This window comes from Ovis canadensis, chromosome 2 (assembly GCF_042477335.2).
Source record: "Ovis canadensis isolate MfBH-ARS-UI-01 breed Bighorn chromosome 2, ARS-UI_OviCan_v2, whole genome shotgun sequence".
NCBI lineage: Eukaryota > Metazoa > Chordata > Mammalia > Artiodactyla > Bovidae > Ovis > Ovis canadensis.
This window is the reverse complement of record NC_091246.1, coordinates 89887101-89901556: the sequence shown is the minus strand read 5'-3', so window position 1 is coordinate 89901556 and position 14456 is coordinate 89887101. Positions and strand designations below refer to the sequence as shown.

The following is a 14456-nucleotide window of genomic DNA, read 5'->3' as shown; positions in this document are numbered from 1 at the left end:
AGTCTTTGAAGCTACTACTTAAAGACTTATTAAACAACTACTTGATTTTTAAGACTGTAGAAATTCTCTCTATAGTTGAAGTATGATTTTTACCCCTTCAATAGTTTCTAACTAATTTGCTAGCTGCCATTAAAAAGTAACACTTTAATTTTATCAAATTAAGTTCTTTAACAAAGAACACTTTAATTTTAGTCATTGCTTAATCTGGAGTTCAGAATTCCCAAACAGAACATAAAACTGCAAAGTAGTTTTATAGTTTTTGAGTTAATTTTTATATATTTTGAGTTGGCCACATTACCACCATGTTTAATGTGGCCCAAGTTAGTGTTTTCACTGTGCTTTTATTCTGCCTGTTTGAGTTGCACAAAACATTACAAGACCCTTTATTAGTAATTGTCATGTTCTCATAGGATTTTGTCTAAAATGACAAAGTGCTAAGCTGTCCCAAGGATAAAGCTCTAAATAACTAGTCAACTATTATATGTAAAGAAAGTAATAAATTTTAAAAATCTATTCTTGAAAATTGTTTTGGTGTTGATTCAGAAAATCAAGGAGATACTTTTAAGTTTTAACTTTTCAGGAGAGGCTTTTTTTTTTTTTTTAGAATAGACTGTGACCTAGACTTTATATCTGCTTCCCTGGTGGCTCAGATGGTAAAGCATCTGCCTACAATGTAGGAGACCTGGGTTCAGTTCCTGGGTCGGGAAGATCTCCTGGAGAAGGAAATGGCAACCGGCTCCAGTACTTTTGCCTGGAAAATTCCATGGATTGAGGAGCCTAGTAGGCTACAGTCCATGGGATCGCAAAGAGTGGGACACAACTGAGCGACTTCACTGGTTCACTGATAGACATTATATGAGGGTATAGCCCATTAAAAAGCAAAGGTGAAAATGGCTTAGTGTCTCAGAACAAGGAATTTAGAATGACGTGATTTTGATTCCACATCTATAGGCAAGTCATTTTCACTTTGTAAAATGACTACAAAGAACGCTTTCTTTGTAAAAGGCAGAAAATAGCAGTAGCACTTCCTGGGGTTGTTATGGAGATTAAATGAGATGGCATGTGTTTAGATACTGGCACAAAGTAATCAATAAATATTGGTTTTTTTTAAAAAATCAACTTAGGAATATTGCCAACTACATTCTCCCATTGTCTTGCCATTGAATGGTCAAGATAGAGTTAAATAACCATCAGATAATTTGTTAATTAGACAGACATCATAGAGGGGGTGATGGGTCTGCACATACCTATATGTATGTGGTTGTGTTTTGGGGGCATGCTTATTGCCTCTTCTATGCAGTTGGGATTCCATCACCAATGTACCACAGTCCCTTAAGTGATTATTTTCAACAGTGTTTCTTTGGGCAGCTCCAGCCCCTCTTAGGAGATTCTTTTCCCTCCCTACTCATCAATTGAGGGGCAGCCTGGCATAAGAGATTGCTTATAACTCTGGAAGCCAGGAGACTCAGGATATATGTTTCCAGGTCTGCCTCTAGGTTGGGCAAATCACTTGATTTCCTTATTTGTAAAAAGGTGGGGTTGGACATGTATCTAGTAGAGCCCCTAGAGATTTGTCTTATCTGAAATAGCTTATGTTCTTTATTATAGTAGTCAGCCATGTAATTAGAACTCTGTTTGTGTGCACACATCCATGTGTTTATCTCCTGAGATTTTGATCAAAAATTAGATAATTTTCCCAATTAGCAGACACTGATGAAATGTAAGATTAGGCAGTGCCTAAGTACTTGTTTGCTGCTAAGATCTTGTTATCTGAAGGTTGCTGTGTGTCACGGCAGCAAGCTCGGATCATTCAGTAATTAATCATTTCAGTTAAGTCTACTTCATTACATAAATATGGTTAAGTCAAGAAACTAGAGCATTGAAAGAAAGACGAACAAAGGAAAAACTGCCAGGTAGGTAGCTTCCATCGATTGACTAAGGTTTGAATCGTGTCTAATTTCCTTAGCTAAGAAGTAAGGGCCCTCTTGACTCACCAATGTGGTTATAAACAGGCTGATACAGCTTCTACATGTGATTTCTGATCCTCTGGCCTGATATTGGCAAATTTTGGATTTCTCTGCACTAGGTGATTTTCCAGGACTAACAGGCTGTGATTCGAAGTCACAGATTATCCAAGTCTTTTCTCCCTGATCCACTTTAAAAGTAAAGACAGCTACTGAAAGACACAAGTCAGTCCTCGTCTTTATCAGTAATATGCTCTCTCAATCTCAGGGATGTTTTCCTGTGACCACTGTGAGGAAAGTAAAATATTCTATTAAAAACCAACAAAAATGCAGAATATACAAAGTATATTAATACAGCATAAGAATACATATATTTAGATTGGAAAGAGGAATGTGTATTTCGAGGTCAGTAATTGGAGCTAAGCCATTAGTGTGTGCGTTCTCAGTGATTTACAAATGTTTACTGACTTGGAAAAAACATGAATTTGTTGAATTCTTTTCACTTTCCACTAGCTTATGAAGGTTAGGATTATACTATTTCCCTTCCCTTTCTTCCCTTCTCCCACCTCTTAACTCTCAACACCCCTGCACCACCCCTCCCCCCCAAAAGAAACTATGGTGGCTTCTTGTTTGGATGAAATGGCAATTTCTTGGCCTGACATTCAAAACTCTTCACAAGCAGCATGTTTTCAATTTTATCTCCCATGGTTCTGTTTGTGCACTTCCTTTCTGGCCCTCAGGGATGTTTTGGCCCCCAGCACAGCTGTCTTTTCACACCTCTGCCTCTTTGCTCTGGCTGCTCCCCAGGATGCCCACTCTCCTATCCAGTCTACCTGACAAACCCTGTCCATTCCTCAAGATCCAGCTGAAATGTTGCCTGTCTCCATATGTCTCTCTGCATCCTTTTCCCGCACAGTTTATCTCCCCCACTTCTCCTCCCATACATGGCCCTTTAAATGACAGCATTACTCACACTGTGCTATAGCAAATGCCCACATTCTCCTACCGTTGCTACCCTGTGTAGCAAGGACGATGCTTTTCATTGTGTATGTTGTCTTAGCATCTGATATATAGTGGACACCCAATGAAAGCTTGTCAAAGTGAGTAAAACCATGTGTTCATGTGTCACAAGAAGGGACATGCTGTGATTCGGATGAAATATCTGTTATCTTTTTATCCGTTACGTTCAATTTGGAGAATACAGAAAAAAAGAAACCAGAAAGGAGGAAATGAAATTGACCCATAACCTTACTCCCCCAGAGATCGTATTAATTGTATAGTATACATATTTAGAGTTAAAGCATATTTTTTAAAAGGGACTTTGGTTCTTAAAATTAGAAAATTACCTACATGCTAAACAGATGATCCTAATTCTTGACTTTGCTATTTCTTTTGTTAGCTCACAGAAAGAGTAATTGTCCTCTTCATGGTGATCACCAGTCAAGAAGAAGTCCAAGAGAAATACGTGGTGTGTGTTTTATTCATCTTTTGGAATCTGTTGGATATGGTTAGGTAAGGAGGCAAAATAACCTGTTAAAGCCAGATTACTTTCTACAGTGAAACCAGTATTAGTTGCTTGTGTTTGATTGCTCAGAGATAAATATATAACCTCTTTTCATATTATTTTATCTTGATATGGAAATGTATTTTTTGTGTTCTCCATAATGGGCATATCAAAGATAGTGAAAACCTACCATGGTATTACAAGAGCGAATCAGTGCATTCAGGCATAATACCAAATGGGAATAAACCTCACAGCTGTTTGCTAATGAAAGGCATTCTCTGCAATTGCTCTGGTACATGTTACTTTAGTAAATAAAGCCAGACTTTTCTATCATAGACACAATTTACAAAGTTGGTTTCTTTGAATTCAAGAGTATTTTAAATATAGGGCTTTATTTCTTTGGGGTGAAAAACACACCTCCACAAACATATGTGTATACAACTCCAGCAGGTTCAAATAACTGAAGTTTGTTCATGAACTCACTGGGAATCCTTGGACCTCAGGTTTAGAATCCTTGCCCTAGTTGGTGTTGTGTTGACTTCTAAATTCTAAAGCTTTGCAATGAGATGAGCCTAGTAGTATCGCTACCAGCAATGCTGTAAAATAGCCTCTTTGCACAGTGGCTCACTTTGGAGAGGTTCCTAACTGCTACTTCTTGAAAACTGTCCCTCTTGCTTGAAAGACCTGGATGTGAATGGGTAACAAAAGGCCGCAGCATTTTAGCAAAGGTTCTATAGATTCTTTATTGTCAAAATCTTGGCTGAGTTAAGATATTCTAAGCAGAATGAATGAATTAAAATGAAATATTTTGTTGAATTAAAGTGACTATAATTCTTTGTTATATATAACTTAGTTATTTCTCACTTTCAACTGAAAGATTTGTGGACTTAGGGCAAACTTTAGGGACTTTTATAGCCTGTGACTTTCTGTTTATGAGACATGGAGCCTCATCTGGGACTGTGTCTTGCTTTCTTGTTTTTTTTTTTTTTTTTTAATGTACATCATTTTTAAAGTCTTTATTGAATTTGTTACAATATTGCTTCTGTTTTATGTTTTTGTCCTTTGGCCACAAGGCATGTGGGATCTTAGCTCTCTGACCAGTGAGTAAACCCTCACTCCTTGCATTGGAAGGCGAAGTCTTAACCACTGGTCTGCCAGGAAAGTCCCAGGGAACTGTGGCTTTCTGACGTTTTATTCTCTGGTATACCCACTTCTTTCAGTGTCAGTCCAGTCTCAGATAAGTTCAGTAGGCCCATTAGAGAACAAAGTAGTTTTGGCATTGAGAGTGGTATTGTGATGTGATGGAAAGACTTTGGGACATAGACGTAGAAGATCTCAAGATGAACCTCACCTCTACTACTTAACTGCTTGGACAAATCGTATAATCTTAAAAATAACAGCAGTGGGATAATTCATGGACCTTAATATTTACCCTTTTAAAGTATAAAATTTGTTGATTTTAGTTTGTTCAAAGATATGTGTAACCATCACCAGTATCTAATTTGAGACCATTTTCATTGCCCCCCAGAGGAGCCCCAAATCCATCAGCAGTCATGCCCCTTTCCCTCTCCCTCCCAGCCTCTGGCAACCTCTAATATATTGTCTATATGGATTTGCCTGTTCTGGACATTTCATATAAATGGAGTCACATAATGTGCTTTTTGTGATTGGTGTCTTTCACTTAGCATAATGTTTTCAAGGTATAGCCATGTTGTAACAGGTATCAATATTTTATTTTTATGAACTGAATAATATTCTATTATACCAATATACCGATTTTTATTTATTCATTTGTCAGCTGATGGACTTTGGGCTGTTGCTGCTTTTTGGTCAGGAGGAATACTGCTATGATCATCCATGTACAAGCTTTTGTGTGCACATCTTAACCTAGGAGTGAAATTCCTAACTGCTTAACCATTTTGAAACTCTTTTTTCCTGTGTAAAGTGGGGTTAGAATTAACTTCCAAATTTACCTTAGAATGATGTTTTGAAAAGCAGTTTCCTCAACCTGATGAAAGTATCTGTAAAAACTCAACAGCTAACACGATGGTTAATGGTGAAAGACTGATCTTTCTTCCAAAGATCAGGAACAAGACAACGTTTACTCTTGTCTCTGCTATTCAACATTACACTGTAAGTTCTAGGTACAGCAGTTAGGCAAGAAAATGATATAAAAGTCATCCACATTAGAAAGAAAGGAGTAAAATTATCTCTATTGGCAGATGACATAATTTTATATAAAAAAATCATAAGGAATTCACTAAAAGCACTAGAATAAGCTGGTTCAGCAAAGTTGTAGAATACAGAATTGATATACGTTTGACCCTTGAACAGGGTGAGGGTTGGAGTGCTGACTTTCTGCAGAGTTGAAAATCCGTATATAACTTTTCACGTATAGAGTTCCTCTCTGTCTGCAGTTCTGTGTCTGCATTCAACTAACCAGAGAGTGTAGCACTGCAGTATTTACTATTGAAAAAAATCTTCATATAAGTGGACCCATATAGTTCAAATCTGTGTTTTTCAAAGGTCAGTTTTACAAAAATTAAATGTATTTTAATGTGCCCATTTTCAAGGGCCTATCCTAAAATAAAATTAAAACAATTCCATGTACAATAGCATCTAAAAAGTACTTGGACATAAATTTAATAAAAGATGTGCACAACTAGGACACTAGAAACATTGTTTAGAGAAATGAAAGGAGATCTAAATAAATGGAAAGATGTCCCAAGTTTGTGAGTTGAAGACAATGTTTTTAAGATGGAACAGTTCTCAAGTTGATCTTCTGCATTGCAGCTTCAATGTAGAAGTTGAGAGGTTGATCCTAAAACACATATGGAAACCTCAAGAAACCAGAGTAGCCAAGAGAATCTCGAAAAAGAAGAACATAGAAGATTCACACTTCTCAATTTCAAAACTTACTACAAAGTAACAAAAGTTGCACACATCAAGAGTGTGATACAGACATAAGGATATAGCATGGAATAGAATTGATAGTTCTGAGATAAACTTTCAAATTTATGGTCAGTTGATTGTTGACAAGATGCCAAGATCATTCAGTGGAGAAAAATAGTGTTTTGGAATAATCTTTCAGTCAAATAATGCTGGGCCAACTATATATCCACATGCAAAAGAAGGAATTCAGTTTGTTACTCCACACCATATATAAAAATTAACTCAAAATGGATTAAAAACCCAAACAGAAGAGCTAGAATTATAAAACTCTTAGAAGAAGACATAGGGTAAATGTTTTTGATCTTGGATTTGACAATGGATTTTTAGGTTTAAAACCCAAACCACAAGCAACAGCAAAAAAGAGACACACTGGACTTCCACAGAAATGATTTCTAAACATATGAAAAGATTCTTACCTACTCTTGTAATAAGAGAAAAAAACGTCAAAGTAGTGAAATGCCATTTTTTTCCTTGTATTGGTAAAGAACAAAAAGTTTGATAACATGCCATATTTGGTGAGTGCTTACACTACTGATGTATATTATATATAGTGTATACACAGAGATAGGCATACGCAAAGAATTTTGAAAAGAGTATATAAGAGTATGTTCCCATTGGACATTGCCTCTGAGAAATGGAATGAGGATCCTGGAATGAATGAAAGATTTGCTTTATGCATTCATGTTTTCAAAGTTTTGGATTTTGTTTTGCCATATGTATGCCCTCCTTCTCCAATAGTTCTAAGTGTAGTCCCTGGGCCAGTGGCATCAGCATCACCTGGAGCTTGTCTGTAATACAAATTCTCAGGTCCCTTGAATTAGATGTTCTGGAGATACCTAGCAATTTGTGCCTTAGCAAGCCCTCTGAGTGATTCTGATATATGCTTAAGCTTGAGAAATGAAAAGATATTGACTACTTCATCTGTTACATCACAAAGGCAGGTTTAAAATCACCTCCTGTACTCAAAACACGCTCCTAAGGCCCATTATTTAGTTGTTTACACAGGATGGCCCATTTTTTAAAAAAAGTTTTAAATTATTTCCATAGACATTTATAGGTCTGGCTGTCTTAAGAAACTTAGCTGCTGTATAAAATGGGGTTGGCTTCCAAGTGAAACTGAAGTCACTATTTGAGGAAACTTGTAACTGTAATTTGCTAAGGGACAAGAGTTACATTTTTCTCTCTTTACCTCTATAATTATCTGTGATCCATAATTATCTATGATCCACCCCGTGAGACAAGCCAGACTGACAGGGTTCCTCTCCCTCTGTTTTTCACCTCTTCACCTGCTTACATTATAGGAAATAACGTACGGAATTTGCATGCTCTCCAGTTTTATCTGTGTGTTCAGTTACAAAGTAAAGTGTTTTCTTCTCCTGTTATCTCCCAGACACCAGCAGCAAATGTTTATGAGCAAACTTGTCTCCTTTCAGGTACACTTACAGCATGTTGTCAGTCATTGGAATATCCTATGCTGTCTTGACATGGTTCAGTCAAACACTGTGGATGCCAATTTATCCTTTGTGTGTTCTCGCTGAAGGTAGGAAAAGAGTGACTTTTTGTATTGTTTACTGACAAAGCAATAATGGTTCACAACACTTTCTGATGATTAAATTACTATTTTTGCCACTGTTCAGCTGACTCAGTGTTATCTCTCCTGGCATACTTCCCTTGATGCAAAGAAGCAAAGCATTAAAAAGCAAAGTTAGAGGAGGAAGCAGTTCTGCACAGTAGACAAAATATGGGATGAGGAATGAGGACATCTGAGTGCAGGCCCTTACCTTTATTAACTCACTGAGTTTTGGGTAAATCATTTAACCTAAGTCTGTTTCCTCATCCAAAGAGGGTTTAACGTTTAGTGACTCAGTGATTATTTTTAATGCATAGAAATTCAGTGCCCCCTAGCAGGACTAGCCTCCTCACTTACCAGCTATTATGCAGCCTACTTTGTTAGAGACAATTAACTCCACATATAGATCAATCATCGGTTTCTCAGGGAAACATTTCTCAACTTCCTCATCTACACCAATTCCCCCTATGAATCTCTTTAGTAAAACCTTAGCAGTAATTAGACACTTGCGTGATTCTTTGATTAATATAGATTTCCCTGTCTAGGCTCTAAGCTTCACGGGAATACGGGGTTGTCTTTGTTTCTCCCTTCCTTTCTCTTATGAACCCAATGTACATGATCAATAAACAAAGAATTATTAAATACAGTGTGAAGTAAGCTGATTACTAAGCCTACATGTAAAACTTAAGCTTAAAATCAAGTGATTAAACACATCTATTTGCAAAGAGCTTGAAGATATTTGTGGAATATAAGCTTCCTTCTGTAATAGATTTAGCAGACAGGAAGGAAACTCTGAAACAGACATGATAAAAGTTTTTGAAAACCAAAGGCATAAAGAAATGAAGAGAGCACATGTTAAGGTAACTAAGGGAAAACATTCAGAAATATTTAAAATAAAATGATGGTGACATTGATAATAATTGTAAAGTATATATGATATACCCACATGTTTTCTATCTACCAATGACCAGAGAAAAAGAGCTTATATTCTAGTAAATCACATTAAGTATAATCTTAAAATATGTTTTGTTTCAAAAGGAAGAATTATTGAGTTTTGAAATTAGGCTATGCCAAAAGAATCTAGAAAATCTTAAAAACTATAAAAAATGGATTGCACATTTATTTGAGAACAAAATCCCTCACTCATTGAAACATTTATTATTAAGTACATTCATTTGTTAGATAATATGAAGAACACTGTAAAGAATATATAAAGGAATAAAGTAGAAATATGACTAATATTTTCCTAAGAATAAGGGATTGAATAAATATGTAGTAGACTTTTCTTTTTATTCTGTAATTGTAAGCCTTCTTGTTTCTTAGGAAAGCTATGTTTGTATATGGTTGCTGTAAAATGCATATTCTTTTATTCAAATTAGATTCATAAACTTATTCTTGCAATTAAAAAAAGCATATGCAGAAAAAATTTGAAAGCATATATAACAAAATGTCAGTAATGATTAATTCTGGGTGGTGGAATGTAGGTGACTGCAAGTTTGTACGTTTCTATATAGTTCCTTTTTTTTTTTTTGGTGTCAAGTGCAGACTCTATGCTGATGCCACTGTCTGGCTATAAAATCTGTAGGTACCTGAGTTTTCCTCCATCTTTTAAGAAAAAAATTAAAAATAATAATTTTAGACTCACAATAAGTTTGCAAAAATAGTGCACTGTTCCCATGTACCTTCACCCAGCTTACCTCAATGATAAAATCTTACATAACTATAGTACATTGTCATTTTATTCCATGAAATGTTATTAAAGGTCTATATATGAGATATAATTCCATAGAATATTCAACTCTTTTTATTTGACAAGAGCCTCCTCCTTCAAAGTAATTGGAGGCCAGCATTTCTCACACTATTCCTCAGAATTTTTATCAAGTACTGCTTGGGATGGGGAGGAAGAAGGAGCTATTCCAAGACCAGTTAAACTGAGGAAATGGGTGAAACCAGTTTCTTATTGCAGAACTTGACAGAATCTCCATTCTACCAGTGTGTGTTGTGAAACTCTAAGAGGAAAATATATGAAGCATTTTCCATGTTCACTCATCTGTCACCACTACTTGTGGCTAAGAGGACAGGTATTCTGAGATACCATTTTTGGTACAAACTACTATGTATAAAATAAATAAGCTAAAAGGATATGTTATACAGACAGGGAATATGGCTGATGTTTTATAATAACTATAAATGGAGTATAGCCATTTATACTCCACTGTACAAAATCGTGAGTCACTCTGTTGCGCACTTGAAACTTATACATCAACTATACCTCAATAAACAGAGAAACACAGTAAACTCTTTCTGTGTAGGCACAATAAAATAAAACAAGGATAAAAATTCAGCAGATCACACTGCTGTAATGGCCTTGCCAATCTGATCTTCAGTGCATTTCCATACCAAATTATATTTTGGCAAAAGGATTCAAAATCAAATCAAAATCAAATTCAGAATATCCTTCAATTGTGCTAACATACATACATATCCTGTAGCAAGTTAAGAAGGGAAACCTTTATGATTCGTTTTTTTCTTTAAACAGCATTTACCATCTATCAGTCGCTGCCTTATTTCGAATCATTTGGCACTTACTCCACAAAGATGCCCTTTGACTTATCCATCTGTTTCCCATATGTGCTGAAAATATATCTCATGATGCTCTTTGTAGGTAAGTGGCTTTTCTGTTTTGTTTTTGCATTCTTCCTGTGCTTTTTGGTTTGTGCTGCCATCTACCTTAGTATCAATAGAAAGGTCTGTAAACACGTGGGAGATGAAAGAAAAAACCTGGAATGATGAACTGGACCTTATTACCTATTAGTAAAGCACTTAGAAGTTATTTCTAATGGTTTTTGTAGGACATTATGAGATCAAATATATCACTGTATGAACAAAAAGAGTTTTACTGGCAGAAAATGTAACTGCTTTGTGTATAAAATTTTTACCAACAGACACAAGCATCTATAAAGAAAATCAGGATGTCAAACTAAGTAAACTTGGCTATCTTTGGATTTCCCATTTGTATCTGTTTCTGTTTCCTGTTTGTTTGGCCATATGTGCTAGCATTTCCTAGCAGGCAAGTGGGAATAGGTGCTAACGACTCAAGAAAAATATATGGAGCAAAAAGTTAAGCTGAGAAAACCTGATCAATTAATTAATCTGTCCAGGAAATTGAGAAACAGCCTTCTGTTGTTAAATTTTAGTTTCATCAGCTCTAACCCTCATACATCCTTAAGATAAGTATTACCTCTAGAAGATACCTCTATCAGGTATGTAAGAACAACACATAAAAGAGAAGACAAATGTGAAACTTTGGGGGGAATGGAGAGAGCTAAAGAAAGGGGAAAAGTTCCTTCTTTGTAATATGCAGAAAAGTAAGATGGAGGAATTTACTTCCCCTTCTGCAGAAAATCTGGTCACTTTTTAAGTATTCTTCTTTGGGTCTCCTTTGCAAGTGTCTTCCTCCTGGACTCCAGGCAGTACGCTGTATTTCAAAACCATGGTTCTTTTCAAAGAAATGGTTGTTGCTGCTGCTTCAGTCGTGTCCAACTCTGTGCGAACCCATAGATGGCAGCCCACCAGGCCCCGCCATCCTTGGGATTCTCCAAGCAAGAACACTGGAGTGGGTTGCCATTTCCTTCTCCAATGCATGAAAAGAAAAGTGAAAGTGAAGTCGCTCAGTCGGGTCTGACTCTTAGCGACCCCATGGACTGCAGCCCACCAGGCTCCTCCGTCGGTGGGATTTTCCAGGCAAGAGTACTGGAGTGGGGTGCCATCGCCTTCTCCAAAGAGATGGTTAATCTAATTTTGCCATTTTCTTCTCTACCTTAGGTATGTATTTCACCTACAATCATCTATACTCAGAAAGACGAGACATCCTCAGAGTGTTTCCCAATAAGAAGAAAATGTGAAGCATAGCACTGGGATGTGACATGAGAAAGAAGAGGCTTGTGGAGTCAGCTGCAGGAAACACAACAGGGGAGGCATTCTGGTGAACAGATATCTAGTATTTGACAAAAATCCATAACATGGAATAATTGCACTCCTCCCTAGAACTCTTGACATACACAGCAGTCTGTTTTTCTCACATTGTTTTTAGCCCATATACTCTTCACAACCTGTTTCACCAAAGCTGTGAATTTTACACAAGTTAAGTTTGTATCGTGTGAAGCCTGACTATTTTCCTGTAAAGTTAATGAGAAGTAGGATTTTAATTGGAGTAGATTCAGTTAAACTAAGAAACCAAAGTTGTTAATTTAAATGACATCTATTTACATCTGTTTCTTTTTGCTTCTGAGTTCCCATGTAGCAGCTACTCTGTGGGAGGGGAGTGATGAGTAATATGCTCTGTGCTTTTCTAGAATAGCCCATTTTATAGACTGATATCACTGTGCCCATAGTTAACCCCCACCTTAAACATTAGACAAATTTTGAAAATAAAACATTTTTCCAAACACTGGAAGAGTATTTGTTAATATTACACAAGTTGATTGGACTTTGCTGTCTTAAAAGAGGACCCTGAGGAAAACAGATACATGCAACCCATTGTTCACAGCCACACGGTTTACAGTAGCCAAGACAAAGAGGCAACCCAAGTGCCCATCAACAGATGACTTGTTTCACAAATCATGCCCCATATTCCTTTTTTGGAACATTTAATCAGGTCATATACATACCTTACATGGAGATAAAAAGTACACAAATATAATAAATCAATTTAAAGAAAACTGAGAACTAGTGATGCTTCAGATTATTTATTACTGAATTATTATTGCTAATTACTATAAGCTGTATATGTCATCACTTACAGGTTTTAAAAATGTTCCTTTCTTTGAAGATCTAAAATATATATGAATAATTTACTAATAGAATTTTTGTACCTTCAGTATATCATTCATTTTTCTTGAGAGAATTATAAAATCTTGTTATCCAATAACTATGTAAAAATAGTACTAAACATTGTGTTAACAATAAGAACCAAGTAATGGGAATGTCATTATAATAATGGGTAAACTTATTTCCACTAAATAAAATATTTAAAAAGAAACAATTGAGTACTACTAAAGATAGTTGGTATATTTATATAGTTAATAATTTTTGGAATTTTAAAATAAGTTATCCTTGTAAGAAGCTACATTTTATTTTGCTCTTGTTTTTATTGGAAGTATAGTTGACTTAAAATATTATATTAGTCAAGTGTACAGTATAGTGAGTCAGTATTTTTGCATCATATGCCATTATTGGTTGTTTTAAGTTAATGGGTATAATTCCCTGCGCCACACAGTGTATCCTTGTTGCTTAACTGTTTCACTTATAGTAGTTTGGTAATTCCAGACCCTTAATCTGTTATGTCCTCCAGTCCTTTCCTCTTTGGTAACCACAAGTTTGTTTTCTATGTCCGTGAGTCTGTTTCGCATATAAATACATTTGTATTATTTGATTCCACATATAAACGATATCGTAGTATTTGTCTTTCTCTGACTTACTTCCACCAAGTACTAATATAATATACTGCAGGTCCATCCAGGTGGCAGGCAGTATTTCATTCTTTTATGGTTAACTAATACTCCATTGTATATGTAGGGCATACCTTCTTAATTCAATCATCTGTTGTTGGGCACTTGGGTTGCTGCTTTGTCTCGGCTACTGTAAACAGTGTGGCTATGAACATTGGGTTGCGTGTATCTTTTTGAATTAGTGTTTCCATTTTTTCTGGATATATACCCAAGAGTTGCATTGTCAGGTCACATGTGTGTGTGTGCATGCATGTCTGACTCTTTTTGACCCTGTGGATTGTAGCCCAGCAGGCTCCTCTGTCCATGGGATTTTCCAGGCAAGAATCCTGAAGTGGATTGCCATTTCTTCCTTCAGGGGATCTTCCTGACCCAGGGATCAAACCCGTGACTCCCGTATCTCCTGCATTGCAGGTGGATTCTTTACCGCTGAACTGCAGGGTCATAAAGTAGTTCTATTTATAATTTTTCTAAGGAGCCTCCACACTCTTTTTTATAGTGGCTGCACCAATTTACATTCCTACCAATAGGAATTCAGATCCTGCTGATTTTTTGATTGGATTGTTTTTCGATGTTGAGTTGTATGAGCTGATTGTAAATTTTGGATTTTGACTCCTTGTCAGTCACATCATTTGCAAATATTTACTTCCGTTCAGTAGGCTGTCTTTTCATTTTCTTGATGGTTTCCTTTGCTCTGCAGAAGCTTTAAGTTTAATTAGGTCCCATTTGTTTATTGTTTATTTTGTTTTGTTTGCTTTTGTTTCAGTTCAGTTCAGTTCAGTCACTCAGTCGTGTCCCACTGTTTGCGGCCCCATGAATTGCAGCACGCCAGGCCTCCCTGTCCATCACCAACTTCCAGAGTTCACTCAGACTCACGTCCATTGAGTCAGTGATGCCATCCAGCCATCTCATCCTCGGTCGTTCCCTTCTCCTCCTGCCCCCAATCCCTCCCAGCATCA

The 14456-nt window shown here is 36.4% G+C and overlaps 1 protein-coding gene across 2 annotated transcripts in view; it reads left to right on the top strand.

Annotated features, from left to right (window-relative positions):
• HACD4 (3-hydroxyacyl-CoA dehydratase 4) overlaps nucleotides 1-12440 on the top strand; it is a 51448-nt gene extending 39008 nt beyond the window's left edge. For both annotated transcript variants that reach the window (XM_069574121.1, XM_069574119.1), the window contains exons 5-8: nucleotides 3364-3476; nucleotides 7854-7960; nucleotides 10530-10655; nucleotides 11816-12440. In XM_069574121.1, coding sequence (XP_069430222.1) covers nucleotides 3364-3476; nucleotides 7854-7960; nucleotides 10530-10655; nucleotides 11816-11895 — 426 coding nt within the window. In that variant the 3' untranslated portion in view covers nucleotides 11896-12440. The remainder of the gene's footprint in view (nucleotides 1-3363; nucleotides 3477-7853; nucleotides 7961-10529; nucleotides 10656-11815) is intronic.
• Nucleotides 12441-14456: the final 2016 nt, after the last annotated feature.